Source organism: Nelumbo nucifera, chromosome 5, assembly GCF_055504915.1.
Source record: "Nelumbo nucifera cultivar China Antique chromosome 5, China Antique-T2T, whole genome shotgun sequence".
NCBI classification, from domain to species: domain Eukaryota; kingdom Viridiplantae; phylum Streptophyta; class Magnoliopsida; order Proteales; family Nelumbonaceae; genus Nelumbo; species Nelumbo nucifera.
The window spans coordinates 23,388,154-23,407,355 of NC_142653.1; the positions used below are offsets into that span (position 1 = coordinate 23,388,154).

The 19,202-nt window shown below is 37.0% G+C and overlaps 2 protein-coding genes and 1 non-coding gene across 5 annotated transcripts in view; 2 read left to right on the forward strand and 1 right to left on the reverse strand.

The window, feature by feature from the left end:
- LOC104595812 (exocyst complex component SEC3A) overlaps positions 1–4,992 on the forward strand; it is a 97,119-nt gene extending 92,127 nt beyond the window's left edge. Inside the window, exons 20-25 of the mRNA XM_010256716.3 lie at positions 535–632; positions 756–864; positions 996–1,064; positions 1,781–1,846; positions 1,930–2,019; positions 4,510–4,992. Coding sequence (XP_010255018.1) covers positions 535–632; positions 756–864; positions 996–1,064; positions 1,781–1,846; positions 1,930–2,019; positions 4,510–4,620 — 543 coding nt within the window. The 3' untranslated portion in view covers positions 4,621–4,992. The remainder of the gene's footprint in view (positions 1–534; positions 633–755; positions 865–995; positions 1,065–1,780; positions 1,847–1,929; positions 2,020–4,509) is intronic.
- A 2,887-nt stretch (positions 4,993–7,879) lies between these two features.
- Positions 7,880–19,146, forward strand: LACS2 (long-chain acyl-CoA synthetase 2). Of its 3 annotated transcripts, XM_010256720.3 has the most exons (20): positions 9,059–9,075; positions 9,180–9,231; positions 9,335–9,398; positions 9,516–9,605; positions 9,712–9,768; positions 9,922–9,970; positions 10,334–10,410; positions 11,136–11,175; positions 11,264–11,358; positions 11,476–11,640; positions 14,251–14,361; positions 14,744–14,831; positions 14,920–14,986; positions 15,082–15,157; positions 15,240–15,357; positions 15,478–15,723; positions 16,874–17,013; positions 17,874–18,056; positions 18,140–18,259; positions 18,872–19,146. In XM_010256720.3, the coding sequence occupies exons 3-20, from the start codon at positions 9,366–9,368 to the stop codon at positions 18,917–18,919; spliced, it is 1,803 nt and encodes a 600-aa protein (XP_010255022.1). In that variant the 5' UTR covers positions 9,059–9,075; positions 9,180–9,231; positions 9,335–9,365; the 3' UTR covers positions 18,920–19,146. The 3 variants fall into 3 exon arrangements, with proteins under 3 accessions (XP_088744500.1, XP_010255020.1, XP_010255022.1); XM_088888374.1 differs by lacking the exons at positions 9,059–9,075; positions 9,180–9,231 and adding an exon at positions 7,880–8,123 and having other exon boundaries at positions 9,311–9,398; XM_010256718.3 differs by lacking the exons at positions 9,059–9,075; positions 9,180–9,231 and adding an exon at positions 7,882–8,123.
- On the reverse strand, positions 8,914–8,987 carry TRNAI-AAU (transfer RNA isoleucine (anticodon AAU)). Its single transcript has one exon. It is a non-coding gene; the product is annotated as a tRNA-Ile (tRNA).
- Positions 19,147–19,202: the final 56 nt, after the last annotated feature.

Here is a 19,202-nt window from a genome sequence, read left to right on the forward strand (position 1 = left end):
AAATTTTCTCCGAAGAGTCTCTATCTGTCTCTCTGTTTCTAGCTTCTCCTTAAGGAGCTTAAATAGGGAGTCGGGTAGTTATGTAACTACCTCCTCTTAGGTGAAGGACACCTGTCCCTCCCACTTAAAGAGAGGGAACTCCCATACAGGATACTTTTTTATAGTTTTAATGATTTGGCTAGCAGACTAGCCAACCCACTTATTTGAGTTCTAATCTATTTAAATATTATTTGGATTAAAAAAAATGCCTTCAACAATCTGGCTGTTGCCTGCATATGTGGTAATAACAAATTATTTATTGCTAACAATATTGGCTGCATATGTTATGCTTTTGCTTGATCTTCCTTTTCAATATCCATATTGTCATTGAAAATTATGCCTCGTCATTCACAGTTTTCACTAAAATGCTTGTCTATGTCTATTGCACACTAACAGTACTTGTAACTGCATACATGTTATTACTATTCTCTCTGACGTTAGTATTTATTAATTTATTATAAGCTCATCAGGTATTGAGGATATTGTTTGGTACAGGTTACCATAATGTTTGGGACTTTGGAGAAAATTGCACAAGCCGATCCAAAGTATGCTGACATTTTACTTTTAGAGAACTATGCAGCCTTCCAGAACAGGTATTCAAGAAAATGTAGCTCCTCATTAGATGAGTTTTTGAGTTTGACCTTCAAATTTATTAGAAGAGAATTGTCTAAATCAATACCATGTTAATTTTGTTAATTATAATCATTTGCATGCAGCCTCTATGACCTAGCTAATATTGTGCCCACACTTGCAAAGTTCTATCACCAGGCAAGTGAGTCTTATGAACAAGCTTGTACACGTCATATCAACATGATCATATACAATGTAAATAATTCCTCTCTTGTTTTTGCTTTATCTTTCCAATCACCTAGTCTTTTTCTTCTTTTCTTGGGATATTGTGAAACTTGGATAAGATGAAATGACAGCATGGATCTTCATTAATTTGTTCTTTGCAGCAATTTGAAAGACTCTTCCAATTTGCTCGAAGAATTGAAGATTTGATGTACACAATTACACCAGAGGAGGTTAGTGAATTTGTAACTATTTTTTTTTTGTTTAATGAATTTTATTTTACCAAAGAAAAAGAAGTTGTAGTGAATTAGCAGCTGATGTTTAAATATTGTCCAGAAATAAACTCAGCAAAGAGAAGACATTTCTAGATTCTCTAGCTGGTGATCGTTATCATCATCTAAGCCTTGTCCCAAGTCCCAACTATATGGGGTTGGCTACAAGAATCCTGTTTTGCCATTCCATTCTGTTCAGTGCCTAATCCATCATTAAATTATGGGTGCTTAAACCATCTCTTATTACTTCCACCCAAATCCTTGATATAAGAATAAATTTATATCAAGCTGCTATAAATTAATTAGTAATCTTGTCCATCAGTAAGACTATTGTTTACTAACTACATTTGAGAATTATTGAAAAAAGTACTCACTTTAGGTTCTATGGAATGGATCATGCTCTGGGTGCAGCAAAATGTGTAGCTAGCTTTCCTGAAAGAGTCAGTTGGCACATTATCAATAAGCAATTTTGATGAACCCATGGATTGACTGTATCATTGATATACATACTGAACCCTGTCATCTAACATGTTTATTGAAGTATTTCCTTGATATTTCCATCTTAGATTTCCACCTTTGAAAGTTCCCATTATTTCTTTTGCATATATTTAACAGTTTAATATGTTTTCAAGCTGCTAATGTTTTGGTGTGACTAATCTTTTCTTTATAAATCTTAGATCCCATTTCAGCTTGGACTTTCCAAAATGGAGCTTCGGAAAATGTTAAAATCCAGTTTGTCTGGGGTAAGATTAAATCTTCCCTACATTTTCCCTGTCCCTTGACCGTGACATCCTTTGGTTAAATTGTTACTGTTTTGCTGGTATAGGTTGACAAGTCCTTCAGTCAAATGTACAGAAGATTGCAAAAGAATTTAACTTCAGAGGAGTTGCTGCCATCCTTATGGGATAAATGCAAGGTTAGCACAGTTTACCTTGAAATAAAACGCCTTGAATATCCTTGTTTATATGGAAATGCTTTAATATGAATATCAGTTGTGAATCTCACCTGCAATAAATCTGAAATATAAAGGCCCCATTTGGCGCGTCTTTCCGCGCGGTCTGTCAGCTATTACAAGCCCAGAAGACCGCGATTTGATCTTTTCATGTTTGGTTTGCTGTAGATCTAGCCGCCAAAAGACGTGAGAAGCCCAAAACGGGTGATTTTCGGGAAGCTCCAAATGGAGCTTTTGCGTTTTTTCTATTCGTCTTCACGCAGAAAGACACGCCTTAACTAAACGGGATTCAGGCTGCTCAGATCTTAATGCAAAAACTCAATGTGTCTTTTGACTGTCAGAGCTGCCAGAAGATCTTCCCCAAAAAGACTTGCCAAATGTGCCCCCAAAGTAAAAGGAAGAAGAAGAAGACACAAGACATAATTAGTGCTAAAAATAAAAGAAAAGAACCATGGCCCATCTGGCCCAGTATCTCTACAATATCCATCCATAGAAATGACATGCTTGACATACACGTTTTTTCACTTCTCTTGGTTTAGGGGGCATGTCATAACATACATTCTCTGTCTATTTTATCATTGTATTCATGGATCAGCTATATAGGGCTGCAAAAAAGTTGGATGTCTGGTAGATTTACAAAATTGCAATCCATATTTAGAACCACTACGAGAATCAAAATATCCAATTTGATTATATCAAAATCATAAAAGATAAGATAATAATATCAAGAACAAAACACAAACTACAAATTCTCAGAAATGACACAGATCAAAACAAAACAATTAAACAAATCAAGCATTAATAATTGAAAGTGCAAAAAGTAGAAATACTTTCAATCCATATTTATACAAATACATGGTAGACAACATAGGTTACATATGATATGGAACTATTATGCAAGCAGTGTGGATTCTAGGAAAAAAGAAAGCAGAAGCTCAAAATAACAAAACCCACAATAGAAGCATGAGAACTGAGATGTTTGTGTGCCTTGCACTGAAGTCTTTTTCTTGTTCCAACTCATGGGCTTATGGTTAGAGCTTTCATCATGGACAAGGCTATGGTTTGAGATATTTGGACTGATCTGTGTTCTCAGTGCTGTTTAAAGCTCCTGAAACTTTTGAAATAATAATAAATCTCACATCTAAGATGCTACAATCCAAATCTTAAAACTCAACTCAACTAGGCCATGTCCCAACCATATGGGATAGGCTACATGAATGCTATCCAGCCATTGACTTTGTTCAGTGCCATATTCATTGTTAAATTATGGGCCCTCAAATCATTTCTCACTACTTCAGCCTTTGTCCTTTTTGGTCTGCCCCTCTTCTAAACCGTTCAACTTATAACATATAACTTCTCAATGATTCTGTAAACGGTCTTTGCATGTGACAAAACCATCTTAGTCTACTTTCCCTCAATTTATGACCTATTAGGGTTAAATCCCAAAATAGAAATAAAAGAAGAAAAAACCACCTTACTGTCACTCCTCTTTGTGAAATAACAATAGAAGTGCAGTGAATTCTGTTGCCTCAACCTCTCCCATGCAGTAGTCTCCTCCCCCTCCTCTCTCTCTCTCTCTCTGTATATATATATATATATATATATATATATAATGCATTCTCTGAGATATAGGATTGAAGCCAGTGGCAGCATTCTATGAGAGACACTAGCAGTGGTGCTACCCACTTGAAACATGGAGAGTTAAGTTTTAGGGTTCTGTTTTTGTCAAATGGAATAGAATGTAGTTAGGTTAGATCTTTAGAGTACTTTTACTAGTTAGGTTTCTAATTTAACCAAAATTTTTACCCTTTTAAACAATCAGATATTAATGGATCATATCATGGATTATCTGAATTTGATATGATTAACCATCAAATCATCTTTTAGGATTAAGTGGATCAGATTCAAATTAGAACCAGATCAAATCTGATCCATTTGCTGCACTGTCTACTATGGCTATACATGGTAGAGGTAAATGGTAATTTCAAGTTCAGTTTAATTGATATTGATCCTTTTCCATTGTTTTGTCACTGGAAAAAACTTGAGGTGCACTTTATAATTTAGTTAAATATTATGATAAGAAAAATCAAAATAGCCAACAAAAAGTATTTGTTCATATTGGATAGCCTTGTATTGGTCAGCTGTATCAAATAATGTCTATTATCTAGTATGTGCTTGAAATATGAGTAAGGGTTCTGTTTCTAAATAGACCTGGCAAAGGGAGTCATGCTGACTGACTACCTACCTGACAAAACCTCCTTGTCTTGGGATCATAGTGCAAGACAAATAGTCCACAGTGGAGTGGAGATACATATATTACTCAGCCCTGATTCTATTATGAATGCCATGTATTAGGTTTGCATTGTTGGGAATCTTTATTGAGTTGCCCGGTTTCTCCGAAACCACAAATGAGCTAGTGTTGATAATTTAATGAGGGTGTTCCATCTTTGGCAGAAGGAATTTCTGGACAAGTACGAAAGCTTTGTTCAACTGGTTGCCAAGATTTATCCCAATGAAACCGTTCCATCCGTAGCAGAAATGAAAGAGCTTCTTGCCTCCATGTAGAGGGAGTGATTTCTTTTTCAGATGTATAGAGGCTTCAATGATCCCTTGTGTGTGTATATGTGTAATCCGATTTTTTCTCTTGAAAGAGAGACATCTCAGTTGTCATTACTAGAATAGGTTGTACTATACATGTTTACATTGTTTCTTTTATTGGAAGTAAGAAAAATTGTCAATCCTTTCTTGGGCCAAGGTACTGTTTGAAGCATTCCAAGGTGTTGATCTATTATTTGGTTGTTTGCATCTCATTCCACTTTCAATGCTTTTTCTGTAGTCAATGCACGGCCCTACCATTCCTCTATGTATTCCTCGTAATACAGAGTACAGACTCATTGGTTATATTCAAGGCTTTCTATTGATTTGACTCGTTATTTCTGTTTGGCGTTGGTGGTTTACTCTTGAATTCTTGGCGAAGAATGATATTTTCATATGAGCCCGGAACATCGGTCAAATGACGTACGTAAGCGATGATTTATGTGACTACCCTTTGGATCTCCATTTGTGAAGTGAGTCTAAAACTGTATTACATGGAGTCATGGATATTCCAAATAGAGCTGGCAATCCTGATTCCAACCCACCCATACCCATCCATTCCAATGGATGGTTAATATGGGTCGAGTGACCCATTAGGGTCAGGGTGGGGTTGGGTCGAAGGTTACCCTGGGTCACTTTCTTAGGTTGAGGGGAAATTAGATAAAACAAAAATAAAAAAGATTCAGGGTTCGATTGGTCTCTCGTATCTCTTCCTCTCACTCTGCCGACCATGATTGCCTCTGCCAAGATTGCCGCTGGTAGAGAACACTAAGCTTTGTGCGCTCCAGTAACATCGACAGCTGAACAGGAGATCTCTCTCTCTCAATCCTAAAACAGGGGATCACCTCTTGCTCAATTCCAAAGAAATCCGAGGAATAAGCACCCCTTGTGCTCTTAAAATCCCTATTTTCTCCTTTTAGAGCGTGCTTCACACCAACCTCACAGCTCAGTCGTACATTGAGAGCATGGCTCCGGTGTGCTGTGAGGGAGACCAGATCTGCTCCTCACACAAAGTGCCTCATACACATTCTACCATGCATTGGGAATATTTCCCGTACTTATAAATTAATTATTCACGGGAGATGTTCTGTGGATGTGCCTGTGAGGCGCCCGTGTGAGGAGCAGATTCCATTCACAGCTAGGTGTGAGACTGTGAGGTGCGTTTTGTGTGGAGCCTTCCCGGATATTTTATTCGTTAGCCTATATCTGGGGTAATAATATATTTCTTTTGTATAGGTGTTTTGATATGATTTTGTAACGGGTGACCTGAAATAAGAAGCGACGAAACCCAGTGGAAAGGAATTCTTGAGACCTTTAGCTTGGGCTTGGCTTCGTCATAGAAACGTTTATAAGATGACCAACTGGAAAGGAATTCTTTGTTTAGCATAAAGACAAGAACTCTTTCTTTTTTTTTTTTCAACAAAATTGGGTCAATAATTTCACTAAACCTCAATTCAGGGAGTAGGTCAGTCACCAGTGACTTTGGAGCTTGAGCCTACCCCTTAACAATTTGAGCATCCAGGTAACGAGAAAGCCTTCTTTGCTATCATGAACTGATGAACTAGAGAGTTTCGCCAATATGACGCAATGACCTCTCCCTTGTTTTAAATTTGAACGCTTACACATGCGTATGCCGATATGCACATCCATATATATATATATATTTGGCCACTCGTCATGAAAGTATAATTTTACTGTGGGCCTCACAATGTAGGCGGTGGGAATTTGGGATGTGTGATTTGCTGCTATACACCTGGCCTGTGGTCGTGCTCCACTGCATCATTGAGTTGTGATCTCACAAGGTCAAACCACCCAACCACCCTAGCCGAGCTTATATTTATCTTCACATCCGCTGCAATAGAAATATATAGGGCTTCAACTGCAAAGGAATCGAATTTGAATTCAATTCATTTAAGTTGCATTCACATCTGGATAATCTCTTATACATAATCAGATCGAATTTGAATTCAGTTCATTTAAATACAACTCCCAACTGCCAAAGCCAAACCTAACCTCTCTCCTTTCTGATACTGATGTTGAGTTATCACACAAAACACCTATACTGATTAAAAAGAGGAGTGGGGGCAGGGCATACAAAACTGCAATTCAGAGCAGCCTAAGTAATCATGGAATCTTATTCATAGTAGTCTAATGTAAACATGGATATCAACAATAAAAATTGTGTTGAAACTAGAAAAGTTAAGTCGTCTTAATACTAAAATTGCTATATCTTTTTGAACTATGGTTTTCATCATGTGTCTTGTCCAACGCATCTGAAAACTAGAAATGTCAATTAACAGATATAAATTACAATTGAACATCAGTTACGGACATAAATTAGTTTGATTTGGTGCAGCATAGTTACCAGAACAAGGAAAAAAACCGTCTCTTTAACTCTATCTTTGATGTTGCATTATGGATTTAAGTGCTATTAATACAAACTTAAAATGCATTTCATTTTAAATCCAATTGCATTCAAACAAGCTGCTCAATCTTGCCAAGCATAGACCCTGCAAGACTTCTGGGTTCATACTTCATTTGACCCATTTCTTATTCAAGCCCCCTTTCAACTATTTAACATCTAAGCACTGATCTACGGGAGTGAAGGATCCATCTCTCATTAATATATTTGTTATCTTAACTAATTTAATTTTTATTTTTATGGAGTTTTTTTCTTAATTTACATCATAAAATTGTATTGTTAGTGCCTCCATATATATAAGAAAGAATTAACCATTAACCAGCTGGGTAGCAGTAGTAGTCAGCAGATCTCAACAACCTGAGTTAAAACAAGATCAAAGCATAATCAATCTGCCATTTTCATGAACACCAATAGAGAGGCTGTTTGTTCAATTAAGAATTTAAGATGCAATGAAAAGTCCCAAGGACCTTGTCCAGTTTCTTCCTGTTGCATGCACATGCACAGGAAATCAAACTCATGAAATCTTTTGGAAGAAATTGTAATTAGAGAGGAATCCAAAGGACATTAGCGTCATCTTCTATCCGACCATTTTTAATTGTGACTCCTCTCTTCTTGTTGTAATTCATAAACGCCGCTCTAAGATGGTTGGTAGCTCTCTATCCTTGGGTACCATTGACATTTACTGTACTGGCCCAACGTAACTAGCTAATTTGTTTCTCTCTGACCCCTGGATTAAATTCGTCACCAACTTCAGGTTCGAAGAAGCTCCCTATAGGAATTGTATAAACCTTTATTCACCATTTCTATCACATATATGTATCCATCACTCTAGTACTTGAGCTATATAATCCCAATAAGGATCTGAGCACTACTCACCATTCACCAACAACGTAAAGAAAATGTCGGTTTTCACAGTGAAAGTTGAAGAAGCAAGGCCGGCTCTCGGGGGAAAGCCTTCGGCGGGACCTGTGTATAGATGCATATACGCCAACGCCAAGGATGGTCTCATGGAGTTTCCAACTGGAATGGAATCTCCTTGGGAGTTTTTCAGGTACCCCAGAATACACCTTTACTTGTTTTTCTTGCTTTTTTCTTCTTTAACATTTTATTTTCATGGAATATTAATAAGTTGCACCAGAGCAAATCAGATTAATTTCCCTGGGTTCTGCATGTGAAACAACTTTTCACAATGGAGCAATCTGGGCTCTGACTCTGAAGTTGTTTTCAGACTACAAAGCATTACACACAAAGTGAAAGTAGAGTTCAATTCTTTCTTTCTGTAGATCAGGAAGTATACCATAGTCATTGTTTTCAGAGGTCTGATGTGCAATGCCAATGAGAGGGAAAAAGATAGTCATCTGAAGAAGAAGAAGAAGAAGAGGGGGGATGGGGGGTGGGGGGAAGGAAAAGAAAACAAGAATTTTCGCCTTGGGTTAATCCTCTGACTCTGAGGTAGCCAGCCATAAATGGATGTGAACCAACGGTTTTAGCCCGAGGATTCCAATTTTGATCACAGTAGTTCCTCGGCTCAGTTTATTAATTATTGGTGGGGGTTGGAGGGTGTAGACAGTGAATCTTAATTACATTTATTGACGAGTGAGGAAGTCGGTGGAGCATTTAATTTCAATGACGGGAAAATGAGATCACATTCACAAGAGATGGATTGAAGACAGGGTGACATACTACTAATCAACTGCCAGATGGCCAAACAGGATTGGATGCTGCTCGAGGATAGGCTCCCAACTCCGGAGTCAGTGGGTCACCCATGCCATCTTTAATTGATTGGTGGCTAACTGGCTATATATATATATGCATGATAAAAACTTATTCTTAGTAGTTAATGGCCCATGCAGGTCTCGAACCTGCGACCTTCGCGTTATTAGCACGACGCTCTAACCAACTGAGCTAATAGGCCAATTGCGATGGAAATTGGAGACGTTTCTATTACTAAAAGGGATCTTTTGCATGTTTATAATTGATCGAATTCCACCCGAAATCGCTAAGTACGAATTGGTTTATTTCAACTTGAAAACCTTCTGATCTATCATTATCAAGAAAAAACCTTGACAACCTTCTTGTGATCTTGAACTGAATTCCTGATGACTAGAATGAGGAAAAAGCATCAATGTTGCCTACTCATAGGAAAAAAACAGAAGTCGGTATGCTCTATGCTGCACTCCACTTGCTGGCAAATTCCTCCATTTTCATGACCTGACATGGGATTTCTTATTTTGGAAGTTTGCTTTTTTCTTTGCTTCACAGTCTCTCCGTCAAACGAAACCCGACGAACAAAATGCTGGGTCACCGGGAGATCGTCAATGGAAATGTATGAATTGGGTTCACTCCTCTCTCTCTCTCTCTCTGTGGTGTATGGGTGTGTGCACGTATGAATTGTGAATTCCCAATAACTGATGAAGATTAATAAATGCTATTGAATTCACAGGCGGGTCCCTATGTCTGGCGCACTTATCAGGAGGTATACGATGAAGCCATCCGAATTGGGTCTGCCATCAGAAGCCGCGGTGTTAACCCTGTAATTTCTCCACATTTTAATATGTTTTATCGGCGTTGTCCATTATTAAAAATAAACCTTCTGATAGGGAGAGTAATTTGCATTTGTACATGTTGGCACTTGGCAGAGAGGTCGTTGTGGCATATATGGAGTTAACTGCCCTCAATGGATAATAGCAATGAAGGTACACGAAAACTTCTTTAGAACAATTGCATGTCCTGTGGCTTCAGTTGCAGATGATATGTTTAAATGTTAATGTGCTGGCTCTGACCTTATAAACATCCTGCAATTTTTTTTCCTCCATATTTACTTAACATCTAGTATGGTTCTTCAACAGGCTTGTAACAGCCATGGGATATATTACGTACCTCTGTATGACACCCTCGGTAGGTGCCCTGTTCCTTTTTCTTCCTGTTTCTTATTTTTTTGTTTACATTAAATCCTATTATGCTGGCTTCATGGGGGATAGTAAGTGGTAGATGCTTGCCTGTCTTTCTGCCTACCCCCCGAGGAACTGCGCATGATTTCTATGCGAGGCGGTTGCCTATTTTATGGCATAGCAAGCCGACCACATTGTACATTTCCAAATCAACAAAGTTGTGAAATCTTGGGATGTAAGCAATATTTGACTCTAGTAATTAGAATTGAATTGAGTCAAACATCTGAGTACTTGCAATTTTTCTGGGATGTAAACAATATTTAGTAAATCCAGCTACAGCAATTCTTCTGTGGTTCTACCTATATTGCAGGTCCTAATGCTATGGAGTTTATCATCAACCATGCTGAAGTCTCAATAGCCTTTGTTCAAGAAAGCAAGATAGAAGCTGTATGCTGATTCTTATGCTATATTCAATTTCTAAGATTTGCATGAAATTTGGAAGAATTTTTTTGTTGGATAGGCATTTTACTTTGTTTTGGATGATTTTTCTTCTTTGAAACATCTAAGTCTAATTATCGGTACTTGTAATTCATGATTTAGGTATCAGTTTAAATAAAAAGGTTCTTAGTTCAGTTCCAGCCTTCCAGGATATGCCCTATACCAAATCTAGAGCATGAAAGTGAATGTCTTTTTTATTTCTCAATTTTCCACTTTTTACCTTTCCAAATATTAGAAAATTTCTGCACATTGTTCAAGATTACAATCACCCAGATGATTGTAATCCTTCACATTTTGGGCCTCTCATTTGTGAAATTAATCTTGGTACCATATACAAATTGCTGGTATAAGAGTATATATTGTTAAAAGGGGCCCCTCTTACGAGGGTTTGGCTCTGTAAATCCCATTGCCTCTAAATGAAAGGGCAGGCACATTGTAGCCATATGATTTTTTTCTTGTGTGTACCAGCTTTGGTTTATGGGAAGCCTTGGTCTGTATATATTTTAATTGCTATTTATCCTTTTTCTCTTTCTCTTTAGGACTTATTTCTCTTTTTTATAATCTGTTCCTCTATATAAATTCTATTAAGGAGCCTTAAATATTTGATGCATTAGAGATGAATCAACTTAACAAGTTTCTCTAAGTTGATAATTAAGTACTAACACTTTGTGCAGATGCTAACTTGCCTTCCAAGGTGTACTTCACATTTAAAAAGTATGTCAAAATGCAGCCCTGTTTCCAAATGATACAGTGATTTTTTTTCATCTTTTTCGAAACTAAATGTTCAATCCACTCTATCCAGCAATTGTTAGCTTTGGGAAGGTTACTGATGCTCAAAAGCAAGAAACTGAACAATTTGGCGTATCTTTCTTCTCTTGGGAAGAATTTGTTTTATTGGTAAGGTTACTATTTTTCTTTTATAGTTCAGGCATTGGGCCATTGCCTATCAGACCGATGCTGAAATTCTGTATCTCCTATTAAATGTACATATGACCCTCTCTTATTTCTTTCCAGGGAAGTATGGATTATAAACTTCCTCCAAAAGACAAGAATGACATCTGCACAATAATGTACACAAGTGGGACAACTGGAGAGCCAAAAGGTGTTATGTTGTCTAACAAGGCTATAATGGCAGAGGTCTTGTCTATGGATCAATTATTTCAAGAAACGGATAAAGTGGTAAATAGCCAATTATTGATCCTTATAATTTTTCCAAAGTTGCATGATACCCAGTTTCTTTTTGAAGTTGCTTTAACTCTCCATTGAATAGAAGCATTTGCTTTTTTTCTCTTTTTTTTTTCTTCTTTTCTTGTTGATTGGTAAATGAAGAACTTTATTAAGAACAAGAAAAGGAGAAATATAAATGAAGCAGCACGGCCAAACATCAGCTCATTAAGCCTCTAAAGAAACATCAAGACTATACAAGAGAAACAACCCAACTCCATGATGACCACCAGTCAACTCCAATAGACAAGATCTCCATACAGCTCAATCCTATCAACTCTAATCTTCACTAATAGATCTGTAAGGACACTGGTTGTTCTTCTGCTCTGGAGGAATGGCATGTTTTCATTAGCAGCCAAGGACCTACTTACCTGGTGTGATTAAACATCTAAGGGTCATTATTGTCCTCCTTTATACACTCTATTGTGACATCATGAATCCCCCTCCATCTCCACTTTTGAAAAACCCAAACAGTGCATTCATTTCAAGCTTTGAAAGATGAGGTCACGTGGCTTCAACCACCCACTGCATTATCCATAGTTAAACCTGAGAACTTTCTCTTGTTCAAACCCAATGCATCACTTCAACCATGACAGGATGTGCAATGAGCTCCTGCTTTTTCTCTTTACTCTCCTCTCTTTTCAAATAGACCATAAGAAACTTCTTACAAAATTTTCCACATGGCCCTCCCCCTTCTTAGTGAGTAGAATAATGGAGAGGAAATTCTTCTCCTTTTTCGAGTTTTCTGAACTAGCTTGCTGTGTACATAACAAAATGTTATAATGGATATATGTATGAGAACATATAAATCATCATCATTATCTTCACAGGTGCTCAAATTATCAACTTGATCCACTATATCTGGTGTCATCTCTTCTGTTGAAGGTATACATCATCAGATATTCAGATATTTATTGACTGTTCCAACTCACATCATTTTTTTTTCTTTTGGCTACACTTCCCATTGGAGAGCTTTCAACTTGCAGCAGATTGCTCCTTAACATTTAAGTCATTGATGGTTGTTCCTCATGACTGAATATAGTCTCTCTAAATGCTTTTAGCTTGAATTGAAACACATCATTTTTTGTTCATTAGAGGGCTGTGAGCAAGCTGATTTCCTGGGTGTCTGTAATCCCTGAATTCAAAGTTTCAAACACCTAAACTTGCTTCAACTGTTTAGAACTCAGTTCTTGTGGAGTCTGTAATCTGAGTTGTTCTGGGCCAACCTTCTGGTTAGGGTCTTGTTGTATCTTCTTTCCTTTTTTGAATAAAATTACATTAAAATAAATAAATCTTCCAGTCTGTAATTATTGTCGCCTCTTTTTTCTTTAAGAAGAAAATGCTATGGTTCGTTCTTGATATGTTTAGACATGTCTGTATTAGAATTATAGTAGTATAATAATTCTCAAATTCAACTAAGAGGTACTTGAGCTTTGTATTGATCCTAATTCTTTGAACAAAGATAAGAAATGAAATACAAATTTAAATATTGTAGCTTTATGTAGATTTTCTCATGGATCACTTGGTAGTGGTATTAATGGTGCCAGTGGTAGTGGTAGTAGGAGATGCTTAAGAAATTTCATTTAGTGAAATGGGAGTGGTGTGCAGGCCAAAGAAGATGCGGGATTGGATCTAAGGAGGATTAGAGTTGTAAACAGAGCTCTGTTAGGAAATGGTTAGGGAAAAGGGTGGTTGCATGTAAGTACAGGGTAACCTGGTTTGTTTGGGAGTCTAGGGAGTGTAAATAATGGTGTGAGGTTGGAAATTTTTGTGACCTTTACCCGAGATTGTATGGGTTGAGTGCTAGAAACATCATTGTTGGTCAGTGCTTTGAAGTAGGAGCAGTTGGTTTGGTGCCCTACTTTTAGAAGACCACTTTTGGATTGGGAGTTAGAAGAATTTGCTTTGCTATTTTAGAAGCTTGAAGAGCAACAGATATTTGAAGAAAAGAGGTTTTAGGTTGACAAGTCTTTGCTTCATGTGTAACAGCAATGAAGAAGATGAGACACCTCATCATTCCAAGCAACATGGCAGTTTTTATGGAGCTATTTCTCTTCTTATCCAACGTTCAAATTTCTTGACCCCATAATCCAGATGAAATCTTTTCTAAGTAGCCAAGGATTCAAGGAAGCAGAAAGGTCAAGTTCTTCTGGTGCTGTATCCCATTTGCAGTTTGTTGGAGGAATCTGGAAAGAAAGTAATAGGAGCGAAGAATTTTTTGAAGACAAGATAAGGAATAAGGGCCGAATATGTGCTGGTGTACGAAACCTAGTTGTCGACTGGATTTTGGCATTACCTGAATTTTCAGGGATTGATAAAAATGATTTTGGGATGGATTTTTGGGATACTCTTGAATTACAAGGGAATTAAGGCAGCATAAGTTATCCTTTTTTTCTGAGTTTCTGTTGTAACTTCTATCATAATTTGGGTGCCAGCTAATCATCGTACTCTTTATTGTAATGTTTTTGCTTATTTAATGAAACTCTCTTTTATTTACTGTCAAAAGAAGTTAAAGTGGTAATGGTAAACATAAAATGAACAGATTTAGAATTTCTTCCCATACAGGTGACACAAGAAGATGCATACTTTTCATTCCTTCCATTGGCTCATGTATTTGACCAGATTATGGAGACCTATTGTATCTACAGCGGTGCATCCATAGGATTTTGGCGAGGGGTATGGTTTGGACCCTGTTTTCTATGATGTCCTTCTCCAATGTTTTGAAAACCAAACTGACAGTTGAAGTGGTAAAACAGAAAACTATTTCAGTGTTCTGGGCTGTCAGCTATGATACACGGATACCTGTACAAGGGTGCCGTATTTTGTTGGATACTTTAACCTTTCGTGCAAACTTTGTATCCTATACTGTATCCAGCCATCTCCTTGCTGTATCTGGGTAACATAGGTTGTCAGCTTTTAGCTGGTTCCAAGGTTTACTGGCTACACTAAAAGCTGCTAAGACATCTGGTTCAACTCCATTTTGGTTTTAAAACATTGGTTGGATGATGCATCCATTTTGCCACTTAGAACTTGTAGTTTGTCTTCTCATTGTTTACAGGATGTAATGCATCTTCTTGAAGATGTGCACGAACTGAAGCCAACAATATTTTGTGGGGTTCCTCGAGTTTTTGACCGTATATACACAGGTAAGTTCATTTTATTTGTTAGTGTTTTTGCTTTTGTGTTAGGTTTTTTATGCTATGATTTAAGCATTACATATGCCCATGTGTGAAGGTATGATGGATAAAATTTCCTCGGGAGGAGTACTGAAGAAAACTCTATTTCAACTTGCTTACAACTAGTATGTTGTACAGTAATTCCCCATATTAGATTTGGATTTACAACTTATTTTACTTTTCTCGCTTTCGGTAGAAATTTCTAACAAGTTGGTAACAGCAAGTTGAAGAATTTGAAGAGTGGACTGAAGCAAGACAGTGCGGCCCCTCTTTTTGACACACTAATATTTGACAAAGTATCTTTCTTCTTTCTTTTTGTTTCTCTGCTGATACATCTGAATAATGTTATGTTGATTCCCATGTGAATTGTTTGTGTAGTCCAAACAAGCACTAGGGGGGCGAGTTCGTATTATAATATCTGGTGCTGCACCACTGCCCAGCCATGTGGAGGAATTTCTGAGAGTTACAAGCTGCAGTGTTTTAGTACAAGGATATGGTATGACAAATAAGTTCTGCCTGATGCATCTAAATTACTACATTATCAGTGCCCCTTTTACCTGCATATGTTGGATATTAGTCATTAACTAATTTCCCTCAAATTTATTCATTACTCCAGGCCTTACAGAAAGTTGTGCAGGATGTTTTACATCCATAGCCAACGAGTTCTCTATGATGGGAACTGTGGGTGTCCCTCTTACAACCATTGAGGCAAGACTTGAGTCAGTTCCTGAAATGGGATATGATGCACTTTCCTCTGTGCCACGTGGAGAAATTTGCTTGAGGGGTATAACCCTGTTTTCTGGTTACCATAAGCGACAGGACCTTACAGATGATGTCATTGTGGATGGATGGTTTCATACAGGTAAAAGTTCCTAAGGATAACTGATTTGCAAAAGGATTATTAATCTCATAAGAAAATCCTGGAATAAATGGTCTGCATGATCAATGTTGCAAGTTGCAACATTGTTACTGGAAAATGTGTTGCAGGATACATTTGTGTTTTGTACATATTTTTAGGCAATAAAGACAATCTTAATCCCATAAAATAAGAAACTTGTCATTAAAGAATGACAACTGATTTAGGATAGGGTAGAGGGTCCTACAAATTTCAAATATGGCTATGGGTTTTGTGGGGTGAAGGGCTTTGGGTGATTAATGATGAAGAATAGGCAATAAGGATGGAAAATCGAGTAGATGACTTTCCATCCACTAAACAATGACTAGAAAATTAGAAAGAAAAAGAAAAACCATTGTTTTTATGGTAAATGGCAATGAGACAGGCCACTTAGCTGAAGAAATAGGGGAGAGAGAGAGAGTTCTAAAACTAGGACAAATCTATAGGAGTATAGGTAACCCATAAAGATACTTCAACGCCTAAACAACTCTATTAGCACTTTGTAGTCCTACTGAAGCTTAAAGTAAAGGCACCAGAAATTACTGAAAATAGTAAATTGTGATTTTACTAAAAATAACAATTGTGAGAATTACTTAGTAAGTCCGAAAATTATCATAAATGGTAATTTTGAAGTAACAGTAAATTTTTAGAAGACTCGAGACCCTTTTCTTAAGACACCTACAACTAGAAAATAAATTATTAAAAACTCAAAACTATCAATATCCCTCACCAAAAGATTCTTAAATTGCTGTAATATTTGGAAATTTGATTTATTCCTCCATGTATTCTTTCCTTTACACATTTTCCATTTAAATTAGCATTATGTTGCATTTTATTTCCACTTTCTCCCTTTCATTTTCTGCCCTTGGAGCTTCTTATACATTTCTTGCTTTAACAATTTGTGAAATTTGAAGATGCTATTTCCTTGTATCTATTTTCTACCTTCTTGAATATATTTCCCTGTCAATGATTGCAACTGGCTGACAAGCATAACAACTTACTGATTAAATAATTTAGACATCAATATTGAATCTTAACAACAGTTCCTTTATCTTTCTTTAAAATTTGGACTGTTTCCATGAATGTCAATATGGAGAGTAACTTCAAAATATTGCAGGTGATATTGGAGAATGGCAACCAAATGGGACAATGAAAATCATCGATAGGAAGAAGAATATTTTTAAGTTGTCTCAAGGGGAATATATTTCTGCAGAAAACATAGAAAGCATATATGGAAGATGCCCTCTCATCACATCGGTACAAATTGGACATGCAATATTGTATATTACACTATTAGAATCCAAACCAATACTAATCAAACTATGCACATTTACATGGCATGAGTTCTTATTGCATCAAGTGGATTTACACGGCATGTTCCATGCACGAGATATTGCCGTAGTATCCACAGAAACTATACTAATTATTCTCTTAATATCTTTCTATATTTGGGGCTGGGGGTTGGTGAGGAACTTAAAATCCTTCCAACAAGTTTGCAGATAGATACCAAAGAGCAATTTAATCCAAGAATGTCACATACAAGCAAACATTGGTTGTTTGGAAGTCTGAGGTAAATAAATTATTGTCAAATCTTCTGGAAACTTGACTTTCATCCAGTTCACAATCCCCAACAAATAAATGGTCAGATACCCTTAGGCATTCCTAAAATGCATGAGCAACCAGGGACAGATCCAGGGATGGTAGGTGGGGACCATGTCTCCCCAAAGTTCTGAGAAAAAACCCCCTATATATGTGGTGAATGATCAGATGTGACCCTTATATTAGTAGTGTGCTTCCTCCAGCAAGTTGATAGATCCTGGATCTGTCTCTAATAGCCATTATCCAATGATGATCCCAGCTATCCATGGTCTTGGGAGGGGTAAGCTGTATACAGACCTAACCTTTGTCATCTTTTGGCACAAAGTGGCTTCTCTCAGACTTGAATCTACATTGTCACACCAGTAAGTTGTCAGCCTGAGACTTTACCATTGCACCAAGCAATGGCCCCTGCATATCTGCTAACAACATACGCTAAAACGTGTTTGTCATTTGGTAGTGAATAATCATTTTCCCTCTATCTTGGACCATTTTTCAGACCGTCTTTGGATGACTTGCAGATCTGGGTTTACGGGAACAGTTTTGAGTCCTTTCTTGTGGCTGTGGCAGTTCCTAACAGGAAGGCACTTGAGGATTGGGCAACCCTCCATCAACAGACTGGAGATTTCAAAGCATTGTGCAAAAGCCCAATGGCAAGGAAGTATATTCTAGATGAACTCAACAGTACTGGACAGAAATACCAAGTATGACAAGTTTCCTACAATATGCAAAACAATAATAAAAGCTTGGCATGCTTCATGATCTGACATGAAATGCTTTTGCACAGCTTAGAGGTTTTGAGATGCTAAAAGCAATTCACTTGGATCCAAATCCTTTCAATATTGAGAGGGATTTGATAACACCAACGTTCAAGCTGAAGAGGCCACAGTTACTCAAGTACTACAAGGTACATATTATCTTATTCTTCAAGTGTTTGCCTCCTCCCTTACCTCAAATATATATATATATATATATATATATTGTCAAATGAAGTAAATACATAGTTTAACATGCAATGAATCTCTTAGGTATTGGCAAAATTACTTTCCTCCAGTACTTTGTCCTTCACCTCATGAATGTGTAGAATGAATGAAAGATGGTGATATTACCCTTCGTAATTAGAAACATGCATATGGGATGACATTCTCACTCTAAACTGACATAGCAAAATTGTGCCAATGTAGAAGAGAATTGTATCTCATTAGGTGTTCCGTGCTTTTATATTTGTACAAAGTAAACTGTGCGTCTTAGTTTATTTTCTTATTATTTTTGTATTTATTCTTCACTTATCTATTTCAATGTAGAACAACATATGATTCTCTAAAGCTAATTTCAATCTCAAAACAGCAGAGAAATTAACTGCTAGATTATGGAAGAAACACTAATGGAGTTTATGTTTAAGATTTGGGGGCAGTTCTGGATATGTCCTCTCTTGGTCTGGGTGGATGTAGATTTGCTGTTCTAGCTCTTCTCTATGAACTCTGAGATTCTTCTTTATCAATGTTGACATGATTTGCAGGAATACATTGGCCAATTGTATAATGAAGCAAAGGGAACGAAAGTGTAAGAGCAGTATTTGCGGCCTATAGATGGGCTCATGGGCATATATAGAGGGCGCTTTTGAAGCATCCATTGAAAAAAAAAAAAAAATCTTCTATTTAAAGCCTTTGTCCTGGTGTCTGATAAATGCATGACAGTTTGGAGTGAATATGTATTATCCAGAGGAGCCCAGTACACTTGGCCCTGTTTATAGTGATGCAGAAATAAAATTATTCTCTTATTTTTATTCCTGAATAGTATCTCTTCTTGGAGTGGGAATAATGCCAAAAGTCTATACATTGGACATTTGT